Below are 26,374 nucleotides of genomic sequence, written 5' to 3'. Positions count from 1 at the left end.
GGCCCTGCTGGGAAAGGACAGGCTGGCGCCCCCATGCCAGCAGCCCCCCGCTCTTCACTGCAGAAGGTCTGGACGCCAGGCCGGTGGGAGCTGAGGGCAGCCCAGCAGCGGAACGTGGGACTGAGAGAGGGACGGAGTCGGGCAGCCTGACTCCTCTGTCGCAGCCCCCGGGCGCCCCCACCGTGGACGCTGCGTGGGCCTGGCCGCCCCCCAGACGGAGACCTTGGCTTTGGGGAAAAGGCAGCACCATGCGAGGGGGGGCAGGGCTGCCGTCGGGGGGGGGAATCCGCCTGGGACTGGCAGCTTGGAAAAGCGGGTACGGCAGAGGCTGCTCCGTCAGGGCCGCTGTGGAGAAAGCAGGTGCAGAGCCGGGGGGCACCCAGCCAAGCCACGGCCGGGCTGCTGCACACAGGGCACCGCCAGCGAGGGCAGGGTGGGGAGGCCGTGACAGAGACGAGCCGGATGAGTCCCGGGAGGGTAGGTCCCTCCGTGCCTAGTAGCCGGGATGGGCCCGGATGCAGCCCCCTGCTCGGGCTGTCCCTGGCCTCTGCCCGCCACACGCTGGGACTGGGCCACGGGGGATTCCCGCTTCTGCTCATTCGCTCCCGGGCTGTGGGCAGACAGGACCGGGGCTGGAGGGACCTTGGCCGCTCTGATGAGCGTGTGTCTCACGCCCCTCTGCCCAGCAGGGATCCCAGGCCTGCCCCGCCTTGCGGAGCGATGGGGAGCGACCGGGCCCTGCTCAGACGCCAGGTGAGGGCAGGTAAGGGCTTCAGGGGCCGAGCTCAGGGCCTGGGGCCAGCTCCCTTCTTTTGTCCCAGGCAGGCTGGACACGTCTCCCTGCTAGAGCCCAGCCCCTGGCTTGTGAAGTGACTCGGCCTTGCTTGGTCACTGGTCCCAGGAGCCTCCATTTGCTTTTCAGTGGAGCAACTTGGCTTTCGTTTCCATGCACCCAGAGCCGGGCGGACCTGGAGCTGGGCGCTGGGCTGGGCAGAACCGGAGCTCAGCTGGACCTGGAGCTGGCCGCCAGGCTGGGCGGACCCAGAGCTCGGCTGGGCGGAACCGGGAACAGGGCTGAGTGGACCCGGAATTGGGAACTGGGTGGACTTGGAGCTTGGCTGGGCGAACCCGAGCCGGGCGCCGGGCTGAGCAGAACCGGAGCTCAGCTGGACCTGGAACCAGGCACCGGGCTGGGCGGACCCGGAACCGGGAACTGGGCTGGGCGGACCTGGAGCTGGGTGCTGGGCTGGGCGGACCTGGAACCAGGCACCGGGCTGGGCGGACCTGGAACCAGGCACCGGGCTGGGCGGACCTGGAACCAGGCACCGGGCTGGGCGGACCCGGGAACCGGGCTGGGCGGACCCAGAACCAGGAACCGGGCTGGGCGGACCTGGAGCTGGGTGCTGGGCTGGGCAGACCTGGAACCAGGCACCGGGCTGGGCGGACCCGGGAACCGGGCTGGGCGGACCCAGAACCAGGAACCGGGCTGGGCGGACCTGGAGCTGGGTGCTGGGCTGGGCAGACCTGGAACCAGGCACTGGGCTGGGCGGACCCGGAACCGGGAACTGGGCTGGGCGGACCTGGAGCTGGGTGCTGGGCTGGGCAGACCTGGAACCAGGCACCCGGCTGGGCGGACCCGGAGCTACCCGCAGCGTCTGGGCAAAGGGGCACAGGGCAGGGACTCGCACTAAGGCCAGAAGGAGCCACATGCTCCTGCCGAGGGAGGCCCATGTTGCAGCCCAGAGCCCTCTGCAGCGGGGCGCTGCCCGGCTCAGGCCCCATGGCTCCTGGGGGCGCAAGGCTGGAGGGGCCAGGCCACGTCTGGGTGGCTGGTGGCAGAGCTGACCTTGGGCCAGGCCCTGGCAGCGGCGGGTGCCCTGCACAGACCGGGAACCCCTGGGGCAGCAGGGGGGCAGGCCCGCCCCTCCCCTCCGCCCCAGCCGCCCCGCTGCCCGGTGCGTGGCGGGGGGGCCCTGCATTGTGGGTGCGCCCATCCCCGGGGCGCGGGGCGGGGCGGGCCGGGGGAGGAGCCGTCCGGGCGCCGCGGCGGCGATTGATGGGCGGGCGGGGGGCGCGCTCCCCTCGCTCCGAGCCGCGCTCAGACGCAGCCGGGCTGCTGGCGGGGGAGGGCGCAGGAGCGGAGCCGGCCCGGCATGGCCCCGCAGGGCAGGTGGCTGCGAGCCGGCGCCTGGCTGCTGGCCTGGGCGGCAGTGAGCGGGCTGCGGGCCGCCGCCTGCCCCGCGCTCTGCACCTGCAGCGGCACCACCGTGGACTGTCACGGCGCCGGCCTCCGCGGCGTCCCCAAGAACATCCCCCGCGGCACCGAGCGCCTGTGAGTACGGCCCGCCCCGCCCCGCGCGTGGGGACCGCCGGGACCCCCCCTCCCCCGAGTGCGGGGCGCGCCGGGACCCCCCTCCCCCGAGTGCGGGGCGCCCCGTGACCCCCCTCCCCCGAGTGCGGGGCGCCCCGTGACCCCCCTTCCTCCGAGTGCGGGGCGCGCCGGGACCCCCCTCCCCCGAGTGCGGGGCGCCCCGTGACCCCCCTTCCTCCGAGTGCGGGGCGCGCCGGGACCCCCCTCCCCCGAGTGCGGGGCGCGCCGGGACCCCCCTCCCCCGAGTGCGGGGCGCCCCGTGACCCCCCTTCCTCCGAGTGCGGGGCGCGCCGGGACCCCCCTCCCCCGAGTGCGGGGCGCGCCGGGACCCCCCTTCCTCCGAGTGCGGGGCGCGCCGGGACCCCCCTCCCCCGAGTGCGGGGCGCGCCGGGACCCCCCTCCCCCGAGTGCGGGGCGCGCCGGGACCCCCCTCCCCCGAGTGCGGGGCGCCCCGTGACCCCCCTCCCCCGAGTGCGGGGCGCGCCGGGACCCCCCTCCCCCGAGTGCGGGGCGCGCCGGGACCCCCCTCCCCCGAGTGCGGGGCGCGCCGGGACCCCCCTCCCCCGAGTGCGGGGCGCCCCGTGTCCCCCCCTCCCCCGAGTGCGGGGAGCGCCGGGACCCCCCTCCCCCGAGTGCGGGGCGCCTCGTGACCCCCCCCCCCGAGTGCGGGGAGCCCTGTGACCCCCCCCCCGAGTGCGGGGAGCCCCGTGTCCCCCCCTCCCCCGAGTGCGGGGAGCGCCGGGACCCCCCTCCCCCGAGTGCGGGGCGCCTCGTGACCCCCCCCCCCGAGTGCGGGGAGCCCTGTGACCCCCCCCCCGAGTGCGGGGCGCCCCGTGTCCCTCCCTCCCCCGAGTGCGGGGAGCCCTGTGACCCCTCCCCCGAGTGCGGGGAGCGCCGTGACCCCCCCCGAGTGCGGGGGCTTTGCCGAGGGCCGGTCCGTGCGGGGCGCACAAAGGGGCGGGGAGCCAGACGGATCCGGAGCCGCCGCCAATTGTCTTTGTTGCGGAGCCGGGGGGGGGCTGCGTCTGTCTCCGCGCGGGGCTGCAGGTGGGACCGGGCGGGGTCCCCGCGCTCTCCAGCCGCGCCCCCCCCCCACTGTCTGCGGAGCGCGCCGGGGTCCCCGGCTCCGTCCCACGCGCCCCCCGCACGTTCCCGGGGCTCCGCCCCCCCCAGGTCCGGCTGCTCCTGCCCCCTGCCGGCCCCGCCCCTGGGCCAGGGAGAGACCCCGGCCCCGCCCCCCCCCAGCCGCTGGGGGCTCTCAGCGTGGCCGGGACAGGGGAGCCGGCCCGGCCCTTTGTGCTCCCCGAGTGTCCCGGCAGGTCTCTGGGGGGTGCAGGGGTGGAGCGGGTCCTTGGGGTCGGGGCTCTGCCAGCCCCCCCCCCGCGCCAGCTGCCCCCACTCAGCCTGGCCTGGCGCTGGGGGCTCTTCCCAGTGAGGTCTGGTCCGGCCTGACCCGGCCCTGAGCCCCAGTGTGTGTGGGGGGCGGGGCAGGATCCCAGTGCTCCCCGGTACTGCCCCAGCCCCCCACTGCTACCCGGGACCCCCCCCCCCGGCCCAGTCTGTTCCATCCAGAGAGGTTTGGGGGAATCTCTGCCCCGGGGAGCCAGGGGCGCGGCTGGGGGCCAGGCTAGTGTGGCAGGTCACAGGTGGCTCCGGTAGCCCTGGCGAGGTGCACGCCCCCCGTTCCCCCACAATGGTAGTGGCTAAATGCCCCCCCGCTCTGCCCCGCCGTCCCCGCGCCTCTCCCCCGCAGGCACCAGTGGCCCTGCAGGAGGGTTTGTAAACGGGTGCCCCAGGCTCCGGCATAGGGGTGTCTGGGCTGCTGCGTGGCCCCGAGCGGCGGACCCAGCGGGCAGTGCAGGGGGACCCGGCTGCTTCCATTCGTTTTCTCCACTGCTGGTCCGGGTCTCCGGGTGCAGGCTGGGCGCGGGCTGGCCCGTGGAGCAGGATCCACGCTGCAGGTCTAGCCGGTGGGGCTGTGCTGCTGCTGCCAGGCTGGGCTGGAGTGAAGGGGCAGCCCTGGGAGCCGGGCGCTACTGCATGCCTCTGAGCGGAGCGATAACCCTGGACCGTAATGTCGGGGTTATTCACGTTTTGGCAGGAACGCCGTTACTGTGGGCTCGGGGCTCTTTCTGGGGGCACAGCCCCATGGCTGCCTGCTGGGATTTGCACTGCCCAAGTAACTTCCTGTCTGCCTGGAAGCTCCCAAGCTCAGGTGCAGAGCCAGATCCCCGGGGGCTCGGTGTGCGGGTGGGCAGGAGGGGCTGTCAGAAGGAGCCGTCCCAAGGCACTGGAGGGAGGAGACTGTCGTGCATCACAAGCTGTGGTGCAGGGGGGCTCAGCTCTGCAGCTGGAGCCAAGGGAGGGCCCGGGCCGTGGGCCGACTGGCGCAGGCTGTGGATGGCTGCAGAGAGCTGCCCCGGCTGCCCGGGGGTCAGCGAGCGTAACGTCAGTGCCAGGCCAAGGGGTGAGACCGGAGTAAGGGGCAGGATGGCCAGACCCAGCGGGGACTGTCGGGGAAGGAAGTCCGGCCTCCCCCACCTGCGAGAATTCCCAGAGGGCTCAGCAAGCACATGGCCAAGGGGTCTGCTGGCCTGAGGGTTCCAGAAAGCCTGTGCCAAGCCCCCCGCCAAAGGCTGGTCTGCAAGAGAGCTGCCATGGGGCTGGAAGGAAGCTCCGCTCAGGGTCAGGGACTGGTTATAGACAGGACCCGGAGGCGGGGGAAAGGGTCCCTTTTCAGAATGGGGAGGGGTAGCTCGCCGGGGCCAGGGGTCTGTCCAGCCCCTGTGCTGTTCAACGTGCTCATCAGCGATCTGGCAAAGGCCACCAGCGAGGGGCAGTTTGCAGACAATACAAAATTACTGCGGATTGTTAAGCCCGGAGCAGGCTGGGAAGAGCTACAAAGAAACCTCCCAAAGCGGAGTGACTGGGCGACAAAATGGCAGATGGAATTTAATGTCGATCAATGCAAAGTGCTGCACGGCGGGAAGCACCGTCCCAGCGACGCGCACTAGGCGCGAGGGTGCACGTCAGCGGCGCCCACTTCAGGAGAGCTCGGAATCAGCGGGGACGGTTCTCCGAGAACAGCTGCTCCAAGTGCGGCGCCGGGGGAAAAGTGACCCCCATGCTCCCAGCCCGGGAAAGAGAAAGTCCCCTAATGCCACCAGCCGTGGGCCCCGAGCCCTGGCCACGGCGTGTGGCGCTGCCGCCCCGTTTCGCACAAAGCCACGTTGCAACGGGGGGCACCGAGCGAAGGGGAGGAGAAGGGACGAGCCGGGTGGAACAGCTCCCGCCGGAGGACGGCTGGAAAAGGCTGGGACTGTTCCGCGGGGGGGGCTAATTGAGCTGGTACACTCCAGAGAGATCTCGGAGTCGCTGGGAGCCTTCTCTGAAGCCACCCGCTCTGTGTGCAGGGCTGTCAGAAAGCAACCCGAGGGCTGGGAGTCGGCTAGAGAATAAGACAGAGAGGATCTTATTGCCTCTATAGAACCCAGGGACGCCCACACCCTGAACGCTGCGCACAGACGTGGGCGCCTCATCTCTTGGCATCGGAAAAGGTTCAGCAAAGGGCAACACAAATGCTGAGGGGTTTGGAGCGGGTCCATGTGAAGAGATTAAAGAGACGGGGACTTTGGTTTAGAAAAGAGGCGACTGAGGGGATATGACTGAGGTCTATGAGATCATGACAGGTATTGGGAACGTGAATAAGGAAAAGTGATTTACTTGTTCCCGTAACACAAGAACTAGGGGTCACCCAATGCAATGAACAGGCAGCAGGTTTAAAATAAACAAAAGGAAGTTTTTCTTCACTCAGTGCACAGTCAACCTGTGGAACTCCTCGCCAGAGGATGATGTGGAAACCAGGACTTTAATGGGATTCAAAAAAGAGCTAGATAAATTCATGGAGGATTCATCAAGGGCTGTTAGCCAAGCTGGGCAAGGAGGGTGTCCCTGGCCTCTGTTTGTCAGGGGCTGGGAATGGGCGACAGGGGAGGGATCACTGGATGGTTCCCTGTTCCGTCCTGTCCCTCTGGGGCACCTGGCCTTGGCCACTGTGGGCCGACAGGGCCCTGGGCTGGCTGGGCCTTTGGTCTGACCCAGCCTGGCTGCTCTGACGTTCGTATGGAAAAGAGACAAGTACGGGGGCTGTGACAGGACTATAAAATCTTGGTGGGTGCGCAGAGCGCGAGGCGGGACGTGGGACTCGCCCCTTCCTGCTGCACAAGAGCCGGGGGGCACCTAGCCGCAGTCCCAGGCAGCCGGCTGAAAGCAAAGCCACGTCCGGGCTGCTGCACGCAGGGCACTGCCAGCCCAGGGAGCTCCCGGCCCGGGCGGGTGTGAAAGCCACAAGCGTGACAGGGCTCGGGGGGGCAGGGGCGCCCATGGCTGCTAGCCGAGATGGGCAGGGACTCGCATGCCTAGGCCCGGGCTGCCCGAAGCTGGGCGTGGTGCCGCGTGGATCGCTCCAGGGTTCCCTCTTCGCTCCCCCTGGACTCCCCGGCGCTGCCCACTGGGGAGGACAGGATCCAGGCCAAGCTGGGCCCAGCAGAGCTGTCCAGGTGCGCCCCACAGGCCCACGGAGAGTCCCCTGCCAGAACGGCGCCCCTCAAGGCAGCCTTTCCCCAGACCATTCGCTTGCTAGCACTGAGCCTAATTAGGTCAGGGGAGCTTCTCAGGAAGGGCAGCCAGCCGCCTGTGACTGCCCGGGTGTGAGCACAGCCGCCCTGCCGGCGCCCCGCGCGTCAGCAGCCAGCCGCCTGTGACTGCCCGGGTGTGAGCACAGCCGCCCTGCCGGCCCCCAGCGCGTCAGCAGCCAGCCGCCTGTGACTGCCCGGGTGTGAGCACAGCCGCCCTGCCGGCGCCCAGCGCGTCAGCAGCCAGCCGCCTGTGACTGCCCGGGTGTGAGCACAGCCGCCCTGCCGGCGCCCCGCGCGTCAGCAGCCAGCCGCCTGTGACTGCCCGGGTGTGAGCACAGCCGCCCTGCCGGCGCCCCGCGCGTCAGCAGCCAGCCGCCTGTGACTGCCCGGGTGTGAGCACAGCCGCCCTGCCGGCGCCCAGCGCGTCAGCAGCCAGCCGCCTGTGACTGCCCGGGTGTGAGCACAGCCGCCCTGCCAGCGCCCAGCACGTCAGCCGCACTCAGGGGAGCTCTTTCAGGGGTTTCTCTGGCTGTAGTGTTCCTCGTAGCAGCGACGGTTACACTGCGCAGTGCAGGGACGCGCTAACGACCGAGCCGCCCTTTGCTGCTCCGCCTTTGGGCGGGGGTTGGGGGGCGGGCAGGGCTGGGTTCGACTCTTCTCCCCTCCCCCACGCGCGCTTGCAGCCTGGGCAGTGAGCGAAGCCGACCCAGCACCGAGGAGCTGCGCCCACTGGTCCCTGCAGCCTGCCTGGCTTGGCACAGCGCTGGAGGCTGCCAACTCCTTGGGGCAGCCTGGCCCAAGGGGACCTGATCCCGGAGGGCTGGGGCATGTGGCGTTACCCGGAGCTGCATTACCAGCAGGACAGGCCTGTCCCCACGGACTGCTCTGCGTGCGGGTCTCCTGCTCTCCCCGGCTCTCTTGGGGGTGGGTGGGCAAGCTGGGTGTGACGGCGCATCGGGGCGCCCCGGCCCTGCCCCCCGTCCGCAGCCAGAGGGGATTCTCCGCCGGCCGGGAGAGGAGGTTTTACTGCGTCTCCGACACGGCGCAGCGCAGGGTCCATGCTGACAGGGGCCAGGGCAGAGCCTGAGTCCTCCTGGGGGGGGGGGCGTCACCCCCTTCCTTGGTCCAGAGCATCCTCACTCCCCTAGCCCCGATACTGACCCAGCTCCCCGGCCCTGCGCCCAGCCTGGGGCCAGTCCCTGCCTCCCTCCCTCTGTCTCTCTGGGAGCAGGGTTGTTACCTGCCCGGGCTGGGCCGAGGTGTCTGGGCCAATCCACTGGTGGAGTGAGTCAGTGGGACCCACCCAGCGCACGACACAGCCGGCGGGGACACCGGGCACAGAGCACACAGCCCCCCACTGCGTCACACTGGGACAGTGCGAGCTCCGTGCCGGCCCCCCCATCAGATGCTCAGGCTGGGGGGTCTCTGGAGCCCTGCGCGTGGTCCGGCCCTCGGGGCCCAGCGAAGCCAGGAGCCAGCCCTGTGCCTGCGTGTGCCGCCCTGGCCTGGGGCACTGGCAGCGCTCGGCAGGGCCCGGCAGTGGCTGGCGCATGGGGTCGGGGCGCAGAAAGGCAGAGCCGGCCGGGGCGCCTCACCCCTCCCCCTGCCTGCTGCGTCTCTGGCAGCGTCCCTGGGCCCTGTCGGTGTCTGGGAATGGCCCCCCCAAAGCCCCTCGCAGGGGAAGTTGAGGCAGGGCTGGCCCCACGGTGTGGGGGGGCTTCCCCGTCAGCACGCGGCCCCGTGCCCGGCACCGTCCCGTTGGAGGCGACCGCCATTTGCCGCCTCCTCCACGTCGCCAATGGAAACGGGGTAATTAGCGGGGAACGAGCTAGGGCCGGACGACTCCACCCTCCCTCGAGCCCCGCTGACCTGTCCCTGCCATCCGTCAGCCCGCGGCACGGCCCCTCGCCTGCCCCCGGTAATTGCCTGTCTGGGCAGCCTGCTTCCCGGGCCATTTCATGGCCCATTGAACCCTTTGTTCTGCTCTTGGCTCTCGGATCTGATGCTGGAGCCACCCTCGGGTAGGCAGCGGAGCCGAGAGGGGGGCGTGGGCGGGGCCTCGTCTTTTCCCTGGCGCAGTCCTGAGTTCTGCCGGTTCCCCTGCCCTGCAGCGCCTGAGCCACGCCGCAGCCGAGCGTGCGAGATGCCGGTCGGTGCCATGGTCTGAGCGCCCCTCCCGGTGCCGGCATGCCAACCGTGCCGCAGCCGAGCGTGCGAGATGCCGGTCGGTGCCACGGTCTGAGCGCCCCTCCTGGTGCCGGCATGCCAACCGTGCCGCAGCCGAGCGTGCGAGATGCCGGTCGGTGCCACGGTCTGAGCGCCCCTCCTGGTGCCGGCATGCCAACCGTGCCGCAGCCGAGCGTGCGAGATGCCGGTCGGTGCCACGGTCTGAGCGCCCCGTCCTGGTGCCGGCATGCCAACCGTGCCGCAGCCGAGCGTGCGAGATGCCGGTCGGTGCCACGGTCTGAGCGCCCCTCCTGGTGCCGGCATGCCAACCGTGCCGCAGCCGAGCGTGCGAGATGCCGGTCGGTGCCACGGTCTGAGCGCCCCTCCTGGTGCCGGCATGCCAACCGTGCCGCAGCCGAGCGTGCGAGATGCCGGTCGGTGCCACGGTCTGAGCGCCCCGTCCTGGTGCCGGCATGCCAACCGTGCCGCAACCGAGCGTGCGAGATGCCGGTCGGTGCCACGGTCTGAGCGCCCCTCCTGGTGCCGGCATGCCAACCGTGCCGCAGCCGAGCGTGCGAGATTCCGGTCGGTGCCACGGTCTGAGCGCCCCTCCTGGTGCCGGCATGCCAACCGTGCCGCAGCCGAGCGTGCGAGATGCCGGTCGGTGCCACGGTCTGAGCGCCCCGTCCTGGTGCCGGCATGCCAACCGCGCCGCAGCCGAGCGTGCGAGATGCCGGTCGGTGCCACGGTCTGAGCGCCCTGTCCTGGTGCCGGCATGCCAACCGCGCCGCAGCCGAGCATGCGAGATTCCGGTCGGTGCCACGGTCTGAGCGCCCCGTCCTGGTGCCGGCATGCCAACCGCGCCGCAGCCGAGCGTGCGAGATGCCGGTCGGTGCCACGGTCTGAGCGCCCTGTCCTGGTGCCGGCATGCCAACCGCGCCGCAGCCGAGCATGCGAGATGCCGGTCGGTGCCACGGTCTGAGCGCCCCTCCTGGTGCCGGCATGCCAACCGTGCCGCAGCCGAGCGTGCGAGATGCCGGTCGGTGCCACGGTCTGAGCGCCCCTCCTGGTGCCGGCATGCCAACCGTGCCGCAGCCGAGCGTGCGAGATGCCGGTCGGTGCCACGGTCTGAGCGCCCTGTCCTGGTGCCGGCATGCCAACCGCGCCGCAGCCGAGCGTGCGAGATTCCGGTCGGTGCCACGGTCTGAGCGCCCTGTCCTGGTGCCGGCATGCCAACCGTGCCGCAGCCGAGCGTGCGAGATGCCGGTCGGTGCCATGGTCTGAGCGCCCCTCCTGGTGCCGGCATGCCAACCGTGCCGCAGCCGAGCGTGCGAGATGCCGGTCGGTGCCACGGTCTGAGCGCCCCTCCTGGTGCCAGCATGCCAACCGTGCCGCAGCCGAGCGTGCGAGATGCCGGTCGGTGCCACGGTCTGAGCGCCCCTCCTGGTGCCGGCATGCCAACCGTGCCGCAGCCGAGCGTGCGAGATGCCGGTCGGTGCCACGGTCTGAGCGCCCCGTCCTGGTGCCGGCATGCCAACCGCGCCGCAGCCGAGCGTGCGAGATGCCGGTCGGTGCCATGGTCTGAGCGCCCTGTCCCGGTGCCGGCATGCCAACTGCGCCGCAGCCAAGCATGCGAGATGCCGGTCGGTGCCACGGTCTGAGCGCCCTGTCCTGGTGCCGGCATGCCAACCGCGCCGCAGCCGAGCATGCGAGATGCCGGTCGGTGCCACGGTCTGAGCGCCCCTCCCGGTGCCGGCATGCCAACCGCGCCGCAGCCGAGCGTGCGAGATGCCGGTCGGTGCCATGGTCTGAGCGCCCAGTCCTGGTGCCGGCATGCCAACTGCGCCGCAGCCGAGCGTGCGAGATGCTGGTCGTTGCCACGGTCGGAGCGCCCATCCCGGTGCCGGCATGCCAACCGCGCCGCAGCCGAGCGTGCGAGATGCCGGTCGGTGCCACGGTCTGAGCGCCCCTCCCGGTGCCGGCATGCCAACCGCGCCGCAGCCGAGCGTGCGAGATGCCGGTTGGTGCCACGGTCTGAGCGCCCAGTCCCGGTGCCGGCATGCCAACCGCGCCGCAGCCGAGCGTGCGAGATGCTGGTCGGTGCCACGGTCTGAGCGCCCTGTCCTGGTGCCGGCATGCCAACCGCGCCGCAGCCGAGCGCGCGAGATGCTGGTCGTTGCCACGGTCGGAGCGCCCATCCCGGTGCCAGCATGCCAACCGTGCCGCAGCCGAGCGCGCGAGATGCCGGTTGGTGCCATGGTCTGAGCGCCCCGTCCTGGTGCCGGCATGCCAACCACGCCGCAGCCGAGCGTGCGAGATGCCGGTTGGTGCCATGGTCTGAGCGCCCCTCCTGGTGCCGGCATGCCAACCGCGCCGCAGCCGAGCGTGCGAGATGCCGGTCGGTGCCATGGTCTGAGCGCCCAGTCCTGGTGCCGGCATGCCAACTGCGCCGCAGCCGAGCGTGCGAGATGCTGGTCGTTGCCACGGTCGGAGCGCCCATCCCGGTGCCGGCATGCCAACCGTGCCGCAGCCGAGCGTGCGAGATGCCGGTCGGTGCCACGGTCTGAGCGCCCCTCCCGGTGCCGGCATGCCAACCGCGCCGCAGCCGAGCGTGCGAGATGCCGGTTGGTGCCACGGTCTGAGCGCCCAGTCCCGGTGCCGGCATGCCAACCGCGCCGCAGCCGAGCGTGCGAGATGCTGGTCGGTGCCACGGTCTGAGCGCCCTGTCCTGGTGCCGGCATGCCAACCGCGCCGCAGCCGAGCGCGCGAGATGCTGGTCGTTGCCACGGTCGGAGCGCCCATCCCGGTGCCAGCATGCCAACCGTGCCGCAGCCGAGCGCGCGAGATGCCGGTTGGTGCCATGGTCTGAGCGCCCCGTCCTGGTGCCGGCATGCCAACCACGCCGCAGCCGAGCGTGCGAGATGCCGGTTGGTGCCATGGTCTGAGCGCCCCTCCTGGTGCCGGCATGCCAACCACGCCGCAGCCGAGCGCGCGAGATGCTGGTCGTTGCCACGGTCGGAGCGCCCATCCCGGTGCCGGCATGCCAACCGCGCCGCAGCCGAGCGTGCGAGATGCTGGTCGGTGCCATGGTCGGAGCGCCCATCCCGGTGCCGGCATGCCAACCGCGCCGCAGCCGAGCGTGCGAGATGCTGGTCGGTGCCATGGTCGGAGCACCCATCCCAGTGCCGGCATGCCAACCTTGCTGAGCCGCTCTGGCCGGGTTCCTGCGTCTCTTCTCTCGGTTCGGCTGTGGGCTCGGGGGCCGGACACGTCCGTGGGGGCACGGCACAGGCTGAGCGCGGCCCCTAGGGAGCGTCTCGAGCGCCCCTCTTGGGCACTGGCCAGGGAGCTGCTGGGCTGAGTTAGAGCGGAGCCTGGCTCATCCTGCCCCGGCCGACATGAGACTCGCCCGGGGCCAGCTGTTCCGGGGGGACTATGACCCGCATGGCGCCACCTTGCTACTGCGGAGCTCTCAGCCCTGGGCCTTGTCTTGCCGTAGCTCTCCCTGCTGGGTTAAAGCGCCTTGTGGGTATTTACAGCCTGCGCCCCCCCGGCCGTCCCCTGCACTCTCGCGGCAAGGCCGCTGTCTGCCCCTTCCGCTCTGGCGGCTCCCTTCTCGCCAAGCGCTTCCTCTTCTTCCCTCTGACCCCGGCCCCAGAGCCCAGCCACGGCCGTCCCCGGGCACATCACCTCCCAGCACCAGTACCAGGTGCCCCAGAGGGAGTGACCAGAGCAGGGAGCCATCCAGCATTCCCAGCCTCTGACCATCACAGGCTAGAGACACCCAGAGCAGGGGGGTGCATCCCTGCTAAGGGACCTGTCCTCCAGGAACTTAGCCAGCTCTTTTTTGAACCTTGGTCTTCACACCATCCTCTGGCGAGGAGTTCCACAGGTTGACTGTGTGAGAAAAACTGCCTGGTGTTCATTCTAAATCTGCTGCCCATTCATTTCATTTGGGGACCCTCATTCTTGTGTTCTAAGGAGTAAAGGGCATTTCTGTACCTGCCTTTTGCACCCCAGGCATGATTTTATAGCCCCCGTCACAGCTCCCCGTGAGTGGTTTCCCTCCAGGTGCAGCCCTGCCACCCCCCTCCGCATGTTTGTTGCCTTTTTCTGCCCCCGTCCCAAAGCCAAGGTGTGTGTCTGGGGAGGCGGCCAGGCCTGCGCAGCGTTCACGGTGGGGGCGGCCCATGGCGCTGGCGGAGGCAATCAGACAGTCTCTGGGGCGTTACCGCAGGCTTTGAAGCTGCCCTGGGCCCCCCCAGGGTCAGACCTGCCGGAGGGGGGCTCCCTGCTGACAGCGGCCGCTCTGCCCGTTTCGTGCCCAGGCGAGCTGGCCAACCTGACCGCAGCAGCCCGCGCGCCGTGTCGCTCGCTGGCTGGGACAGCCCCGGGCGCGAAGGAGGCAGGGGAGGCCGCGGGGGACGGTACTCGCTGGGCGCTTTTGCTGCGGCGGCGCTCGGCACGCTGTCGCCGGGGGTACCGAGGGGGGCAGTGCGTCCCAGCAGCACGGGGGCGCTCTCTGCAGGTGGCCACGGCCCGCTGCCCCAGAGCTCCGCAAGCCGGCGGCCTCGGCTGGATTCCCTCGGCGTCTCCTCCGCACGGAGCAAATCTGCAATTCCCAGCCCGCTGCTCCCGGCCGCCCCAGATGCTGTCTATCTGTCGCCATGGCAACGCTCTTTCCCCGCGGCGTTCCCGGCTGGAAAAATATTAGTTTAAGGCCGATGTCGTGTTTGTCTTGCCGGAGCCGGAGCCGGGGCTGGGGGCTGGGGGCGGAGGCCGCTGTCCCCGCGTCGGGGCACGAGAGAGCGAAGCCGCTGGCTGGTGTCCGGGGTGTCAGAGTGTCCCGGGAAGTCTGAGCTGTGCCTGGTTTGCTTCTCTTTGTCTCCCGTGAGCGGCCGCGTGGTCCCCCCGGAGGGCGCAGGGCTCTCGGCCTCGCCGCAGCGGACCCGGGTGCGAGGCGACTCCGGCCGTGACGGGACGCCTGTGCAGAATGGGGTTGTGGTGCTTCCCCGTGCCGCACGCCCGGCCTTGGCAGCGCGTTCTACTGCGCACCCGCTGCGCTCCTCACCGACCCAGCCGCCAGCCTGCTCCAAACGCCCGGGACCTGGGAGAGAATCCCCGTCGGCAGTAGAGGGATGCTGGTGTCCGGGGGAGCAGTTCCGTGTCCATCCTGCAGGGGGTGTTCAGTCTTTGCAGGGCCCCGCTGGGCCGCTGGCCGGGCAGATGCAGAGCCAAGTCCCTGCCCCAAAGAGCTGGCAGAGCACGTGTCAGACGGAGGGGCAGGGACGGATCTGGGCGGGTTTTGGGGAGGGGCTTGGAGGGGGGCACTGAGGGTGGCGTTGCCCATGTCCACAGGGAGCTTCTCCCCAGGGTGAGGAGCAGCCAGGCAGGAAACCAAGTGCTTGTTTGAAAATAACGAAGGTGTTCATGTGCGCACGCAGGTACGCAAACACACACACACGCATGCATGCAAACACACGCACATGCATGCACACAAACACGCACACACACGCAAACACTGAAGCATGCACACAAACACGCACATGCATGCACACAAACATGCACACACACGCAAACACTGAAGCATGCACACAAACGCACACACGCAGGCAAACACATGCACTCAAATGCACATGTGCACAAACACATGCATGCACATGTGTGCAGACAAGCAGGCATGCAAACACACACAAACACATGCATATGTGTGCAAGCAAACACATGCTAACACATGTTCATGGGTACAAACATGCACACAAATACGCACATGCATGCACAACTACATGCAAACACATGTACACAAACACACTTACGCATGTGCAACCACACACACATGCAAACACACACTCCAGCGGCTGATGACAGTATTTACATTTACTTCTAATTTCAGGCTCCCTTTCTGTCCATGTTTCCTGCCTCTTTGGTTCCCGCTGAGGGTAGGAGGCAGCGTCTCTGCCCAGGGTAGTGCCTCTCCGCCGGGGTCTCTCCTGGACTCCCCGGGGGGTGGAGCCCCACAGGTTGGGGCGGGCGAGCGTTGGGAGGGCTCCAGGGAAGGGGGGCTCTGGCCAGGCTGCGGGGCGGCTGCCTTAGGGGAGGCAGGGCCGTCTCGAGCGGGGTGTGTGCTGTGCAGGCTCCATGGTGGCTGGGAGCAGGGGGGGATGGGTGTGATGGCGCGTCGGGGTCCCCCTGGTCCTGCACCCCAGTAGCAGTAAGAACAGACTCCGCCAGCCAGTAGAACGGGGGGGTTATTGCTCCTCCGGGTACAGCCCAGCACAGACGGGACGTGGGTACTGGAGTCAGGGCCAGGCAGCCTCAGCCCCCTGGGGTTAGGGGTCCATCGCCCCCCATAGGCCCTCAGCTTAGGCTGTTCCCTTCATGGTTCCCAGCCACCACTACCCCCTCCTCCGAAACCTGGTGTCCGTCTCCGCCTCCCTCCCTTTGTCTCTCCCCCGGGAAGAGCCTTGTTCCCTGCCCAGGCTGGGCCGGGGTGTCTGGGCCATACACAGGTGGGGGAGTCACTGGGAATCTCACAGCCCAGCGCTGGGGACCCGGGTACGGACCCCGCCGAGCCGGTCTGGGGGCGCGGGCCCCGCCGTACGGACCCCGCCGAGCCGGTCTGGGGGCGCGGGCCCCGCCGTACGGACCCCGCCGAGCCGGTCTGGGGGCGCGGGCCCCGCCGTACGGACCCCGCCGAGCCGGTCTGGGGGCGCGGGCCCCGCCGTACGGACCCCGCCGAGCCGGTCTGGGGGCGCGGGCCCCGCCGTACGGACCCCGCCGAGCCGGTCTGGGGGCGCGGGCCCCGCCGTACGGACCCCGCCGAGCCGGTCTGAGGGCGCGGGCCCCGCCGTACGGACCCCGCCGTGCCGGTCTGGGGGCGCGGGCCCCGCCGTACGGACCCCGCCGAGCCGGTCTGAGGGCGCGGGCCCCGCCGTACGGACCCCGCCGTGCCGGTCTGGGGGCGCAGGCCCCGCCGTACGGACCCCGCCGTGCCGGTCTGGGGGCGCGGGCCCCGCCGTACGGACCCCGCCGAGCCGGTCTGGGGGCGCGGGCCCCGCCGTACGGACCCCGCCGTGCCGGTCTGGGGGCGCAGGCCCCGCCGTACGGACCCCGCCGAGCCGGTCTGGGGGCGCGGGCCCCGCCGTACGGACCCCGCCGTGCCGGTCTGGGGGCGCGGGCCCCGCCGTACGGACCCCGCCGTGCCGGTCTGGGGGCGCGGGCCCCGCCGTATGGACCCCGCCGAGCCGGTCTGGGGGCGCGGGCCCCGCTGTACGGACCCCGCCGAGCCGGTCTGGGGGCGCGGGCCCCGCCGTACGGACCCCGCCGAGCCGGTCTGAGGGCGCAGGCCCCGCCGTACGGACCCCGCCGAGCCGGTCTGGGGGCGCGGGCCCCGCCGTACGGACCCCGCCGAGCCGGTCTGGGGGCGCAGGCCCCGCCGTACGGACCCCGCCGAGCCGGTCTGGGGGCGCGGGCCCCGCCGTACGGACCCCGCCGAGCCGGTCTGGGGGCGCGGGCCCCGCCGTACGGACCCCGCCGAGCCGGTCTGGGGGCGCAGGCCCCGCCGTACGGACCCCGCCGAGCCGGTCTGGGGGCGCGGGCCCCGCCGTACGGACCCCCCGTGCAGGTCTGGGGGCGCGGGCCCCGCCGTACGGACCCCGCCGAGCCGGTCTGGGGGCGCAGGCCCCGCCGTATGGACCCCGCCGAGCCGGTCTGGGGGCGCGGGCCCTGCTGTATGGACCCCGCCGTGCCGGTCTGGGGGCGCGGGCCCTGCTGTATGGACCCCGCCGTGCCGGTCTGGGGGCGCGGGCCCTGCTGTATGGACCCCGCCGAGCCGGTCTGGGGGCGCGGGCCCTGCTGTATGGACCCCGCCGAGCCGGTCTGGGGGCGCGGGCCCTGCTGTATGGACCCCGCCGAGCCGGTCTGGGGGCGCGGGCCCCGCCGTACGGACCCCGCCGAGCCGGTCTGGGGGCGCGGGCCCCGCCGTACGGACCCCGCCGAGCCAGTCTGGGGGCGCGGGCCCCGCCGTACGGACCCCGCCGAGCCGGTCTGGGGGCGCAGGCCCCGCCGTACGGACCCCGCCGAGCCGGTCTGGGGGCGCGGGCCCCGCCGTACGGACCCCGCCGAGCCGGTCTGGGGGCGCAGGCCCCGCCGTACGGACCCCGCCGAGCCGGTCTGGGGGCGCGGGCCCTGCTGTATGGACCCCGCCGAGCCGGTCTGGGGGCGCGGGCCCCGCCGTACGGACCCCGCCGAGCCGGTCTGGGGGCGCAGGCCCTGCTGTATGGACCCCGCCGAGCCGGTCTGGGGGCGCAGGCCCCGCCGTACGGACCCCGCCGAGCCGGTCTGAGGGCGCAGGCCCCGCCGTACGGACCCCGCCGAGCCGGTCTGAGGGCGCAGGCCCCGCCGTACGGACCCCGCCGAGCCGGTCTGGGGGCGCAGGCCCCGCCGTACGGACCCCGCCGAGCCGGTCTGGGGGCGCAGGCCCCGCCGTACGGACCCCGCCGAGCCGGTCTGAGGGCGCAGGCCCCGCCGTACGGACCCCGCCGAGCCGGTCTGGGGGCGCAGGCCCCGCCGTATGGACCCCGCCGTGCCGGTCTGGGGGCGCGGGCCCCGCCGTACGGACCCCGCCGTGCCGGTCTGAGGGCGCGGGCCCTGCTGTATGGACCCCGCGGTGTCTAACTGGGGGGCCGTGTATGCGCCTTGCCACCGCATCCCATTCCAAACTGCTTTGCCCCCAGGGAGCCTGCTGCCGGAGCCCAGCGTTGGCCGGGGGTGGATAAGGGGCCGTCCCGCCAGACCCACGCGGGGCTGCAACCCCCCCTGCTCGGGGCCCTTTGGAGACGCCCTCCCTCCGGGGCAGTGGCCGCGGTGGCGGGTGCGGAGCCGGGACGTGGGCTCTGGGCTTTCGGCCCCTGTCCAGCCCCTTTGTCCTGTTCCCCAGCGCACGGGGAAGGGGGCTGGCGTCCTCCCGCCTCTGGGGGTCTCTGGGCTCTGCCCCTCTCGCTGACCCTCCTCCTCTCCGCAGGGAGCTGAATGGGAACAACATCACCCGCATCGGCAGGAGCGACTTCTCGGGGCTGAAGCAGCTGCGTGTCCTGTGAGTCCCTGCCCCTGCCACGGGGGGGGGGGGGGGGTTGCTATTCTGCAGCCCATGGGCCGGGGGCAGGCGGCTGGGTGGGGGGCGGCAGGCCCTCAGCAGAGCTGGGCTCCCAGGAGGGCCCTGCCGTGGGAGCAGGATGGGAAGGGGCCAGAGGCCGCGGGGGGTGGGCGAGGGCTCCGGCAGGGAAGGGGCTGGGACGCAAGAGAGCGGCTGCAGGAGGGCCCTGCCCCAGGCGACTGGCCCCCCAGGGTGCTGCCTGTGTGGGGCGGGGGCGGGGGCGGGGGCGGGGCCGATGGCCGGGCACCGGGCTGGGGGCTGGACCGGCGCGGCCCCTCCGGAGCGAACGCGAACCTGGTGCCGAGGAGCAGCCGTGCGGCCCCAGGGCTGGCGGGCGCTCGGGCTCGGTGGCTGGGAGCCGGGTGCCGGAGGGGCCTGGAGAATGTCTGACCAAAGCCGCCTGCCCTGGAGCTGGCTGGCCACCCCGCCGGGGGGACCCTGCCCCAGACGGGGACGTGGCCATTGCCCCTGGGAGGAACGGGCCCCGCCGCCGCGGCAGCCCTCACCCCGTGTGCCTCCCTTGCAGGCAGCTGATGGAAAACCAGATCAGCGCCGTGGAGCGCGGAGCCTTTGATGACCTGAGGGAGCTGGAGCGGCTGTGAGTGTCCGGGGGCGGCGGGGGCGGCGGGGGGAGAGCCTGGTGCTACAGGACCGTGGCAGCCAGCAGACGGGTGGGTGGCCAGCCGGGGTGGGCAGTGGCTGGCGTGGGGAACACGGCTGCAGGGCCAGGAGGGGCACCGGGCTGCTCCGAAGAACCGTGCGGGGAGGGGGCGGGGTGAAGGAGGGGGCGGGGTGAGCCGGGGGAGGGTGGCGCTCGAGGGCCGGGCGGGCGCCGCGCTGGGGGGCGGGCCCCACTCTCTCGCTCGCACTGGACGGCTGGGGGTCCGACCTTTCACCCCCAGCCACGGAGCTGCCCACGCCCGCCCGCCCCCCCGCCCGCAGACCTTCCCAAGCTGCTGCCGCGTCCCTCGGGGGCCAGACCTCCCTAGGGTGGGTTCCTGCACTGTGTGCCAGCCAGCCCCGGGCACAGCCGGAGCCTCCCCTAGCATCCCTCCCGGGCAGTGCACAGCACCCGCAGCACCGTGAGCCCGCAGGACGCTCAGGCCTGCTCGGGGCTGGGCCGGGCAGCCTCCCAGGTGCACCAGCCGGAATCAGGCCGGACGCTCCTCGGGGAGCAGACCTGGCTCGTTCCCGGGGGTGCCCCGCCGTGACTCAGCAGGCGCCTGGCCCCTCTCCCAGGACGCCTCCATCGCGACAACAAACCCCACGGCAGCCACAGCCCGGGTCAACCACAACGTTCCTTCTGATTTTTCCCATCCACGTGCGGAATCAATTTTGTTATGTGCCAGCGCACTGCCAGTAGAAACAGGCTGCCGGCGGTGGGCACTCTGCCAGCCAGACTCTCTCCCGAGCGGGCACCGCCCTGCGCCGAGCCTGGGCTGCACGTGCCGGCTGCTCTGAATGAGATGTAACGCCGCACCCCTCCCCCCCAATTTCCAGAGCCCCGTGGGGATGCGCCGTCGCTGGTGCTCTCCAGGCGAGAGCCGTGGCGCCCAACCTGTTTGCCACGTGGGCTGCCTGTGGGCGGCCCCCGTCCCCACGCCCTGTGTGGCCCGGCGGGCGCTGCCGGGCTGGGGGAGAGACCCAATGGACTGTGAGCTCCATGGGCTGCTGTAGGCACCTCGCTGCCGGCCACGGCTCCCACGCCGGGACGTGCCCGGGCAAGGCTGCCGTTTCTGAAGCCGCCCCGTTTACTCAGGGTCACTCTTGTGCCCGGAGAAGGAGCATCGCCGGGCCTGCCAGGAGCTGCTGGCTGCAGCACGTGCTGGGCCGCTGACTGCCAGGGCCGGGGAGCGCCGGCGGGAGGCCGTACGGAGCGCGGCCCTGGGCTTTGTCGCGGAGGGAGCCGTGCCGACGCCGAGCGACAGGCTGAATAGAAGGGCTCAGGGCTGGAGCCTGCCGGGGCTGGCAGGAGACCACGGCTCAGACGTTGCTGGGCTCCGAGGGCTGCAGGGCGAGCTGCTGAAAGCCAGGCCACGTAGTTCGGTGCTTGTGTCCGGCTGCCAGAGCCCTCCTCGGAAAATCGGGTAGCACCCAGAGGGGCGTGGGCAGGGCGTCTGGCAGGGCCCTCCGCTAGCTACGGACCAGCCGCCGGCTCCTCGGACCGGGGGAAAGGCCCGATCGTGACCCAGGAATGCGAGTTACTCGGCCAGCGCCCGGATGGCGAACCTGGGCCCTTCCAGCCTCTGGCTCCCTCCACTTCCCTCTCGCTGGAGCCACCCTCGGGTCCGGTCCCCGGGGCTGAGCAGGGCTGGGATCTTCGCCTTCCTCCTTGCCAGTGCGACTCCCTGTAACTCTCTGTCTCCCCCTCCCAGACGGCTGAATCGGAACCAGCTGCACACGCTGCCGGAGCTTCTGTTCCAGCACAACCAGGCCCTGGCACGACTGTGAGTACCCCTCCCTCGAGGGCCTGTCCTCGGCCTTCCGGCTGGCTCTGGTGGGCTCTGGCTCGCCACACAGTCTCTGCTGGCCTCCTGGGGGCCGGTTCCGGACGCGCCGCGCTCCTGGGGGCCGGTTCCGGACGCGCTGCGCTCCTGGGGGCCGGTTCCGGACGCGCCGCGCTCCTGGGGGCCGGTTCCGGACGCGCCGCGCTCCTAGGGGCCGGGTTCCGGACGCGCCGCGCTCCTGGGGGCCGGGTTCCGGACGCGCCGCGCTCCTGGGGGCCGGTTCCGGACGCGCCGCGCTCCTGGGGGCCGGGTTCCGGACGCGCCGCGCTCCTGGGGGCCGGGTTCCGGACGCGCCGCGCTCCTGGGGGCCGGGTTTCGGACGCGCCGCGCTCCTGGGGGCCGGGTTACGGACGCGCCGCGCTCCTGGGGGCCGGGATCCGGACGCGCCGCGCTCCTGGGGGCCGGGTTCCGGACGCGCCGCGCTCCTGGGGGCCGGGTTCCGGACGCGCCGCGCTCCTGGGGGCCGGTTCCGGACGCGCCGCGCTCCTGGGGGCCGGGTTCCGGACGCGCCGCGCTCCTGGGGGCCGGTTCCGGACGCGCCGTGCTCCTGGGGGCCGGTTCCGGACGCGCCGCGCTCCTGGGGGCCGGGTTCCGGACGCGCCGCGCTCCTGGGGGCCGGTTCCGGACGCGCCGCGCTCCTGGGGGCCGGGTTCCGGACGCGCCGTGCTCCTGGGGGCCGGTTCCGGACGCGCCGCGCTCCTGGGGGCCGGTTCCGGACGCGCCGCGCTCCTGGGGACCGTTTCTCCGCACAGGCCGGGCCCTGCTCCCCCTCCAGGTGTGGCGCCGGGGGGAGGGGCTGGAAGATGGCTTCCTCCGTTTTGTGTGGGAGAGAAAAGGAGCAGAGACGAGGCAGCCTGTGCCAAGCGCCCGGAAAGGGCCGTTTCTGAGGCCGCCGTTACTATGGCGCCCAATGCCTCCATCTGGCGCCTTGCCATCGGTCAGCGGCTCCGCTCCCGGTAGCTCCTTCCCCTCGGAGATGCTCGCCCGGGGGAAGGGCTGCAGGGCTGCGGCTGTCCCGGGGGCCAGTCCATGCTGAGTGGACGCCGGGTTCGACGTCCCTGTCTCCCCGGTCTGGGAGCGCCCGGATTCGTCCCCCTCCCCAGGCCACAGCGACCGGAGAGGGAAACCGAGGCAGCCCCCTCCAGCTGCGGGGCTGGGCAGCAACCCCCCGGCGCGGTTAACGGGCTGCATTGGGGCTGGGGGGAATGCTGGCGAGCCAGAGGCCCGGTTGGGCCTAGCCAGCACGTGCCCTGCCGGATTTGGATGGCGTCGGTGGCGTCGGGGGACTGACGTTGGAGGGGAGCAGCAGGGAGAGGGGGTCGGGTTTGCGCTATGACGTGTGCAGTGTCTCTCTTCTGACAAATGTTCCAGCCGCCCGGCCTGCTGCCCATCACTGTGGCATCGGGGCGCCACGTCCCTCGGGGACTCCACCGAGCTTCCGGCATGTCTCATGACTCGGCGGGAGGGGTTGTGCTTTCTAAGCTGGTGTTAGCTGCCCTGGGGCGGCTGGGTTTGCCCTGGGCTGCGGTAGTCGGGGCGGGTTGGGCGCTGTGGGTGACTGGGATCTCAGAACCGTTCCTGGGGGGCGGGGGGAGCCTTTTAACAGAGCAATTAAACATTCTCAGTAATAATCATCCCCTGATCTGCATCCAGCTTCCCTGGCACATAAACACCAGATGCTCCTGGGATTCTGGCCACGGGCTGGCTGGGCGCACGCCGGCTGTCTCTGAGGCGGGGGCGCCTGGAGCCCGAGTCACACGGTGCCGGCCTGCAGTGGCGCTCGCTCCCTCGTGGCTTGGTGCCGCCGGCGGCAGGCTGGCTGGCTTGGGCAGAGCGCGGGGCTGGGTTCCTGGCGGCTCCCTGTGAGACCTCAGGCAAGTCCCTTGTCTCACCTGGCGGGGCCGGGGGTCCCTGCCTCGCAGGGCGGGCGGGGGTAGGGCCCCCGGGTGGGCGCGACGAAGCTGGGGGAGCCAGCGCCAGCACTTTGGAATAGGCGCCTCCCTCCGCAGGACCGGTCTCCGGCGTCCGTCCCACGTGTCCTCGAGGGTTACAGCCAGCCTGGGCTGCCAGCGTGGAGGATGCGGAACGGTGGATCGGTGCCCGAAATTGGCATATGTGGTGGCAGCTGATGGTGCATCCTTCCAATGAATTAGGGGTTGGCATTTCTCTCGGGCTCCGCTCTGCCACGTGGGTGCTGCCTCAGAGGCCCCATTACGTAAACCCGGCAGGGCGGTGCGTGTAGAACCAGGGCGTTTCCATGGCCCGGGGCTAGTTTGGAGAGCAGGCGCCGGAGCAAAGTGCCCCCGAAGGATGGGGGGGGGGGGGCGGCCCTGCGGAGGCGGGATGGTGAGAGCCATCCTGGTGCCTCACTGTAGTTCTAGTGTGTCGCTTGGCTGCGGTGCTCCCCTCCCCCCCACGGTCCCTGCGGGGTGAGCCGGGGCTCAGCCGCACGGCGCTGCTGGCAGCCTGAGCCCCAGGCACACGGACTCAGAGCTGGGCTCCCGGCCGGGCTAGCAAACCTGATCCACGTCTGTGGCCAAGGCCGTGCCACGACCACGACCACGCAGGGGACTGGACCACTGGCCCTGGCTTTGAGCCCCCTGGGAACGAGAGGCCGGAGCCGCCGGAGCTGGCCCCGGGATGCAAGCGCAGGGCCCTTGCTGAAAGGAGCCTTCGCCCCGAGCTCTCGGAGCAGGCAGGGCCGTTGGCTCGCCACGCCCCACGCACTCCGCCCCAGGCTGCCGGCTCGCCACGCCCCACGCACTCCGCCCCGGGCTGCTGGCTCGCCACGCCCCACGCACTCCGCCCCGGGCTGCTGGCTCGCCACGCCCCACGCACTCCGCTCCGGGCTGCCGGCTCGCCACGCCCCACGCACTCCGCCCCGGGCTGCCGGCTCGCCACGCCCCACGCACTCCGCCCCGGGCTGCCGGCTCGCCACGCCCCACGCACTCCGCCCCGGGCTGCCGGCTCGCCACGCCCCACGCACTCCGCCCCGGGCTGCCGGCTCGCCACGCCCCACGCACTCCGCCCCGGGCTGCCGGCTCGCCACGCCCCACGCACTCCGCCCCGGGCTGCCAGCTCGCCACGCCCCACGCCCCACGCACTCCTCCCCGGGCTGCCGGCTCGCCACGCCCCACGCCCCACGCACTCCTCCCCGGGCTGCCGGCTCGCCACGCCCCACGCACTCCGCCCCGGGCTGCCAGCTCGCCACGCCCCATGCCCCACGCACTCCTCCCCGGGCTGCCGGCTCGCCACGCCCCACGCACTCCGCCCCGGGCTGCCGGGAGGGCTCAGGGCCAGTGGCTGGGGACAGCCAGGGCTGCTGCCTCCTGCTGGCTGCTGGTCAGGGCCAGCCCGGGCCTGGGCTTGGACCGGTTCCTGGCTTCCCTCCCACAGCCCGGCGAGTGGTTCCCTGTGCCCTCAGCCAGGCACCGGTCTATGGCTCCCGGACCCCCGGTCAGGCTGTGGGCGTTGCTGGAGGCTGGGGGCAGACAGCCATCGGGTGGGGGCAGGGCTAGCGCAGGGAGGGGTTGGAGATCCAGCGGCTTGTTTCCCTACTGAGCTCTCCAGGGGCCGATGGGCGCCTCGCTGCTTTGGTCTCCCCGCCCGGCGCACGCGGGCAAAGGCGCTGCTACCGGGGTGGCCCAAATCCCTTGTATCTGTGCCAGGGCGGGGGGCCGGAGGCTGCGGAAAGAGCCAGGCGGACAAGCCAATGCGCCGCGCTGCCTCCACCGGACCGAGGGGTTAACTCGTTCATCGGCCCGTGGCTGGAAACGGGGCGGATCTGAGACTTCCCCGCGAGCGCGTGACCCTGCCGACCCGTCACACGCTGGCTTTAATTAAACTGTCAGCGCTGGGCGGAGGAACAAAGGCCTGCGGCCCCCCCGTGCAGCCGGGAGCCGGGGGCTCCTGCGAAGTGCAGAGCTGGTAGAAATGGCTCTTTCTTTCCATCGAGGAAAATTACCCAGGCAGGAAGGTGACCCCGGCTCTGCTCTGGGCCCCGCGCAGTTAAACACCATTTCCATTCGCTCCCCGCGCACGGCTCCCCGGCCCCCATCACCCCTCCGGGAGGCTCCGGCCTTCTCCCCCGCTTCTCTGAGAGCGCCTGGGCTCCAGCCCGTGACTTCGGTGCCTTGGCTCAGGCCCCCGCTCCCAGAATCCTGCACTGGGAAGGGCTTGTAATTGCCCCGAGTCTCTGCCCGGCCCTGCCTCTCCAGAAACCGCTTCCCCGGCAGCTGCCACAGGCCCGGCGCCCGAGAGGGGAAAGGCCCCAGCAGCAGAATAAAAGCGTATGGCGCTGGCTAAATGCGGCAGGCACCGTGCCAGGGAGGCAGGCGCGTGGGCTGGGCCTGGGAGCCGGAGGTGTTAAGAAACACTATAAATAAGGGGCTGGCAACGGAGACCCAAGCCCGGGGCGGGGAGCCGTGTGCGCAGATGGGCCCGCGCTGGCGGGGAGTCAGGGCCGCTCGTCAGAGGGTGCTAACGAGGGGAGCTGTGAACGAAAGGTCAGCGTGCGCCACGGGGAGGCTGGGCGCAGGCAGCTGCGACGCGGCACGGCCGGCACGGCAAAGTGGCTGCTGATTCTGGGTGCCTCGGTTTTTGGGGTGCACTTGAGGCATCTCATGGCCTTGATTGTTGGGGCGCTGGAGCCCAGCACCCATGAGAACGGGACCCTTTCGGGTGCCTCAGGGAGGAGCCCCCGGCCTCGCCCCGCGGAGGGGAGGGAGGAGCCCCCGGCCTCGCCCCGCGGAGGGGAGGGAGGAGCCCCCGGCCTCGCCCCGCGCAGGGGAGGGAGGAGCCCCCGGCCTCGCCCCGCGCAGGGGAGGGAGGAGCCCCCGGCCTCGCCCCGCGGAGGGGAGGGAGGAGCCCCCGGCCTCGCCCCGCGGAAGGGAGGGAGGAGCCCCCGGCCTCGCCCCGCGGAGGGGAGGGAGGAGCCCCCGGCCTCGCCCCGCGCAGGGGAGGGAAGAGCCCCCGGCCTCGCCCGGCGGAGGGGAGGGAGGAGCCCCGCGCAGGGGAGGGAGGAGCCCCCGGCCTCGCCCGGCGGAGGGGAGGGAGGAGCCCCGCGCAGGGGAGGGAAGAGCCCCCGGCCTCGCCCGGCGGAGGGGAGGGAGGAGCCCCGCGCAGGGGAGGGAAGAGCCCCCGGCCTCGCCCGGCGGAGGGGAGGGAGGAGCCCCGCGCAGGGGAGGGAGGAGCCCCCGGCCTCGCCCCGCGGAGGGGAGGGAGGAGCCCCCGGCCTCGCCCGGCGGAGGGGAGGGAGGAGCCCCCGGCCTCGCCCCGCGGAGGGGAGGGAGGAGCCCCCGGCCTCGCCCGGCGGAGGGGAGGGAGGAGCCCCGCGCAGGGGAGGGAGGAGCCCCCGGCCTCGCCCCGCGCAGGGGAGGGAGGAGCCCCCGGCCTCGCCCCGCGGAGGGGAGGGAGGAGCCCCCGGCCTCGCCCCGCGGAAGGGAGGGAGGAGCCCCCGGCCTCGCCCCGCGCAGGGGAGGGAGGAGCCCCCGGCCTCGCCCCGCGCAGGGGAGGGAGGAGCCCCCGGCCTCGCCCCGCG

At 72.0% G+C, this 26,374-nt stretch overlaps 1 protein-coding gene across 1 annotated transcript in view; it reads left to right on the top strand.

The window, feature by feature from the left end:
• Positions 1 to 2,066: 2,066 nt before the first annotated feature.
• Positions 2,067 to 26,374, top strand: part of SLIT1 (slit guidance ligand 1) — a 93,499-nt gene continuing 69,191 nt past the window's right edge. The window contains 4 exon segments of the mRNA XM_089780286.1: positions 2,067 to 2,332; positions 18,197 to 18,268; positions 18,855 to 18,926; positions 20,704 to 20,775. Coding sequence (XP_089636412.1) covers positions 2,154 to 2,332; positions 18,197 to 18,268; positions 18,855 to 18,926; positions 20,704 to 20,775 — 395 coding nt within the window. The 5' untranslated portion in view covers positions 2,067 to 2,153.

This window comes from Pelodiscus sinensis, chromosome 8, assembly GCF_052426305.1.
Source record: "Pelodiscus sinensis isolate ZL-2025 chromosome 8, ASM5242630v1, whole genome shotgun sequence".
In the NCBI taxonomy this organism is placed as follows: domain Eukaryota; kingdom Metazoa; phylum Chordata; order Testudines; family Trionychidae; genus Pelodiscus; species Pelodiscus sinensis.
The sequence above is the reverse complement of the archived record's forward strand: the minus strand, read 5'-3'. Positions and strand labels throughout refer to the sequence as shown.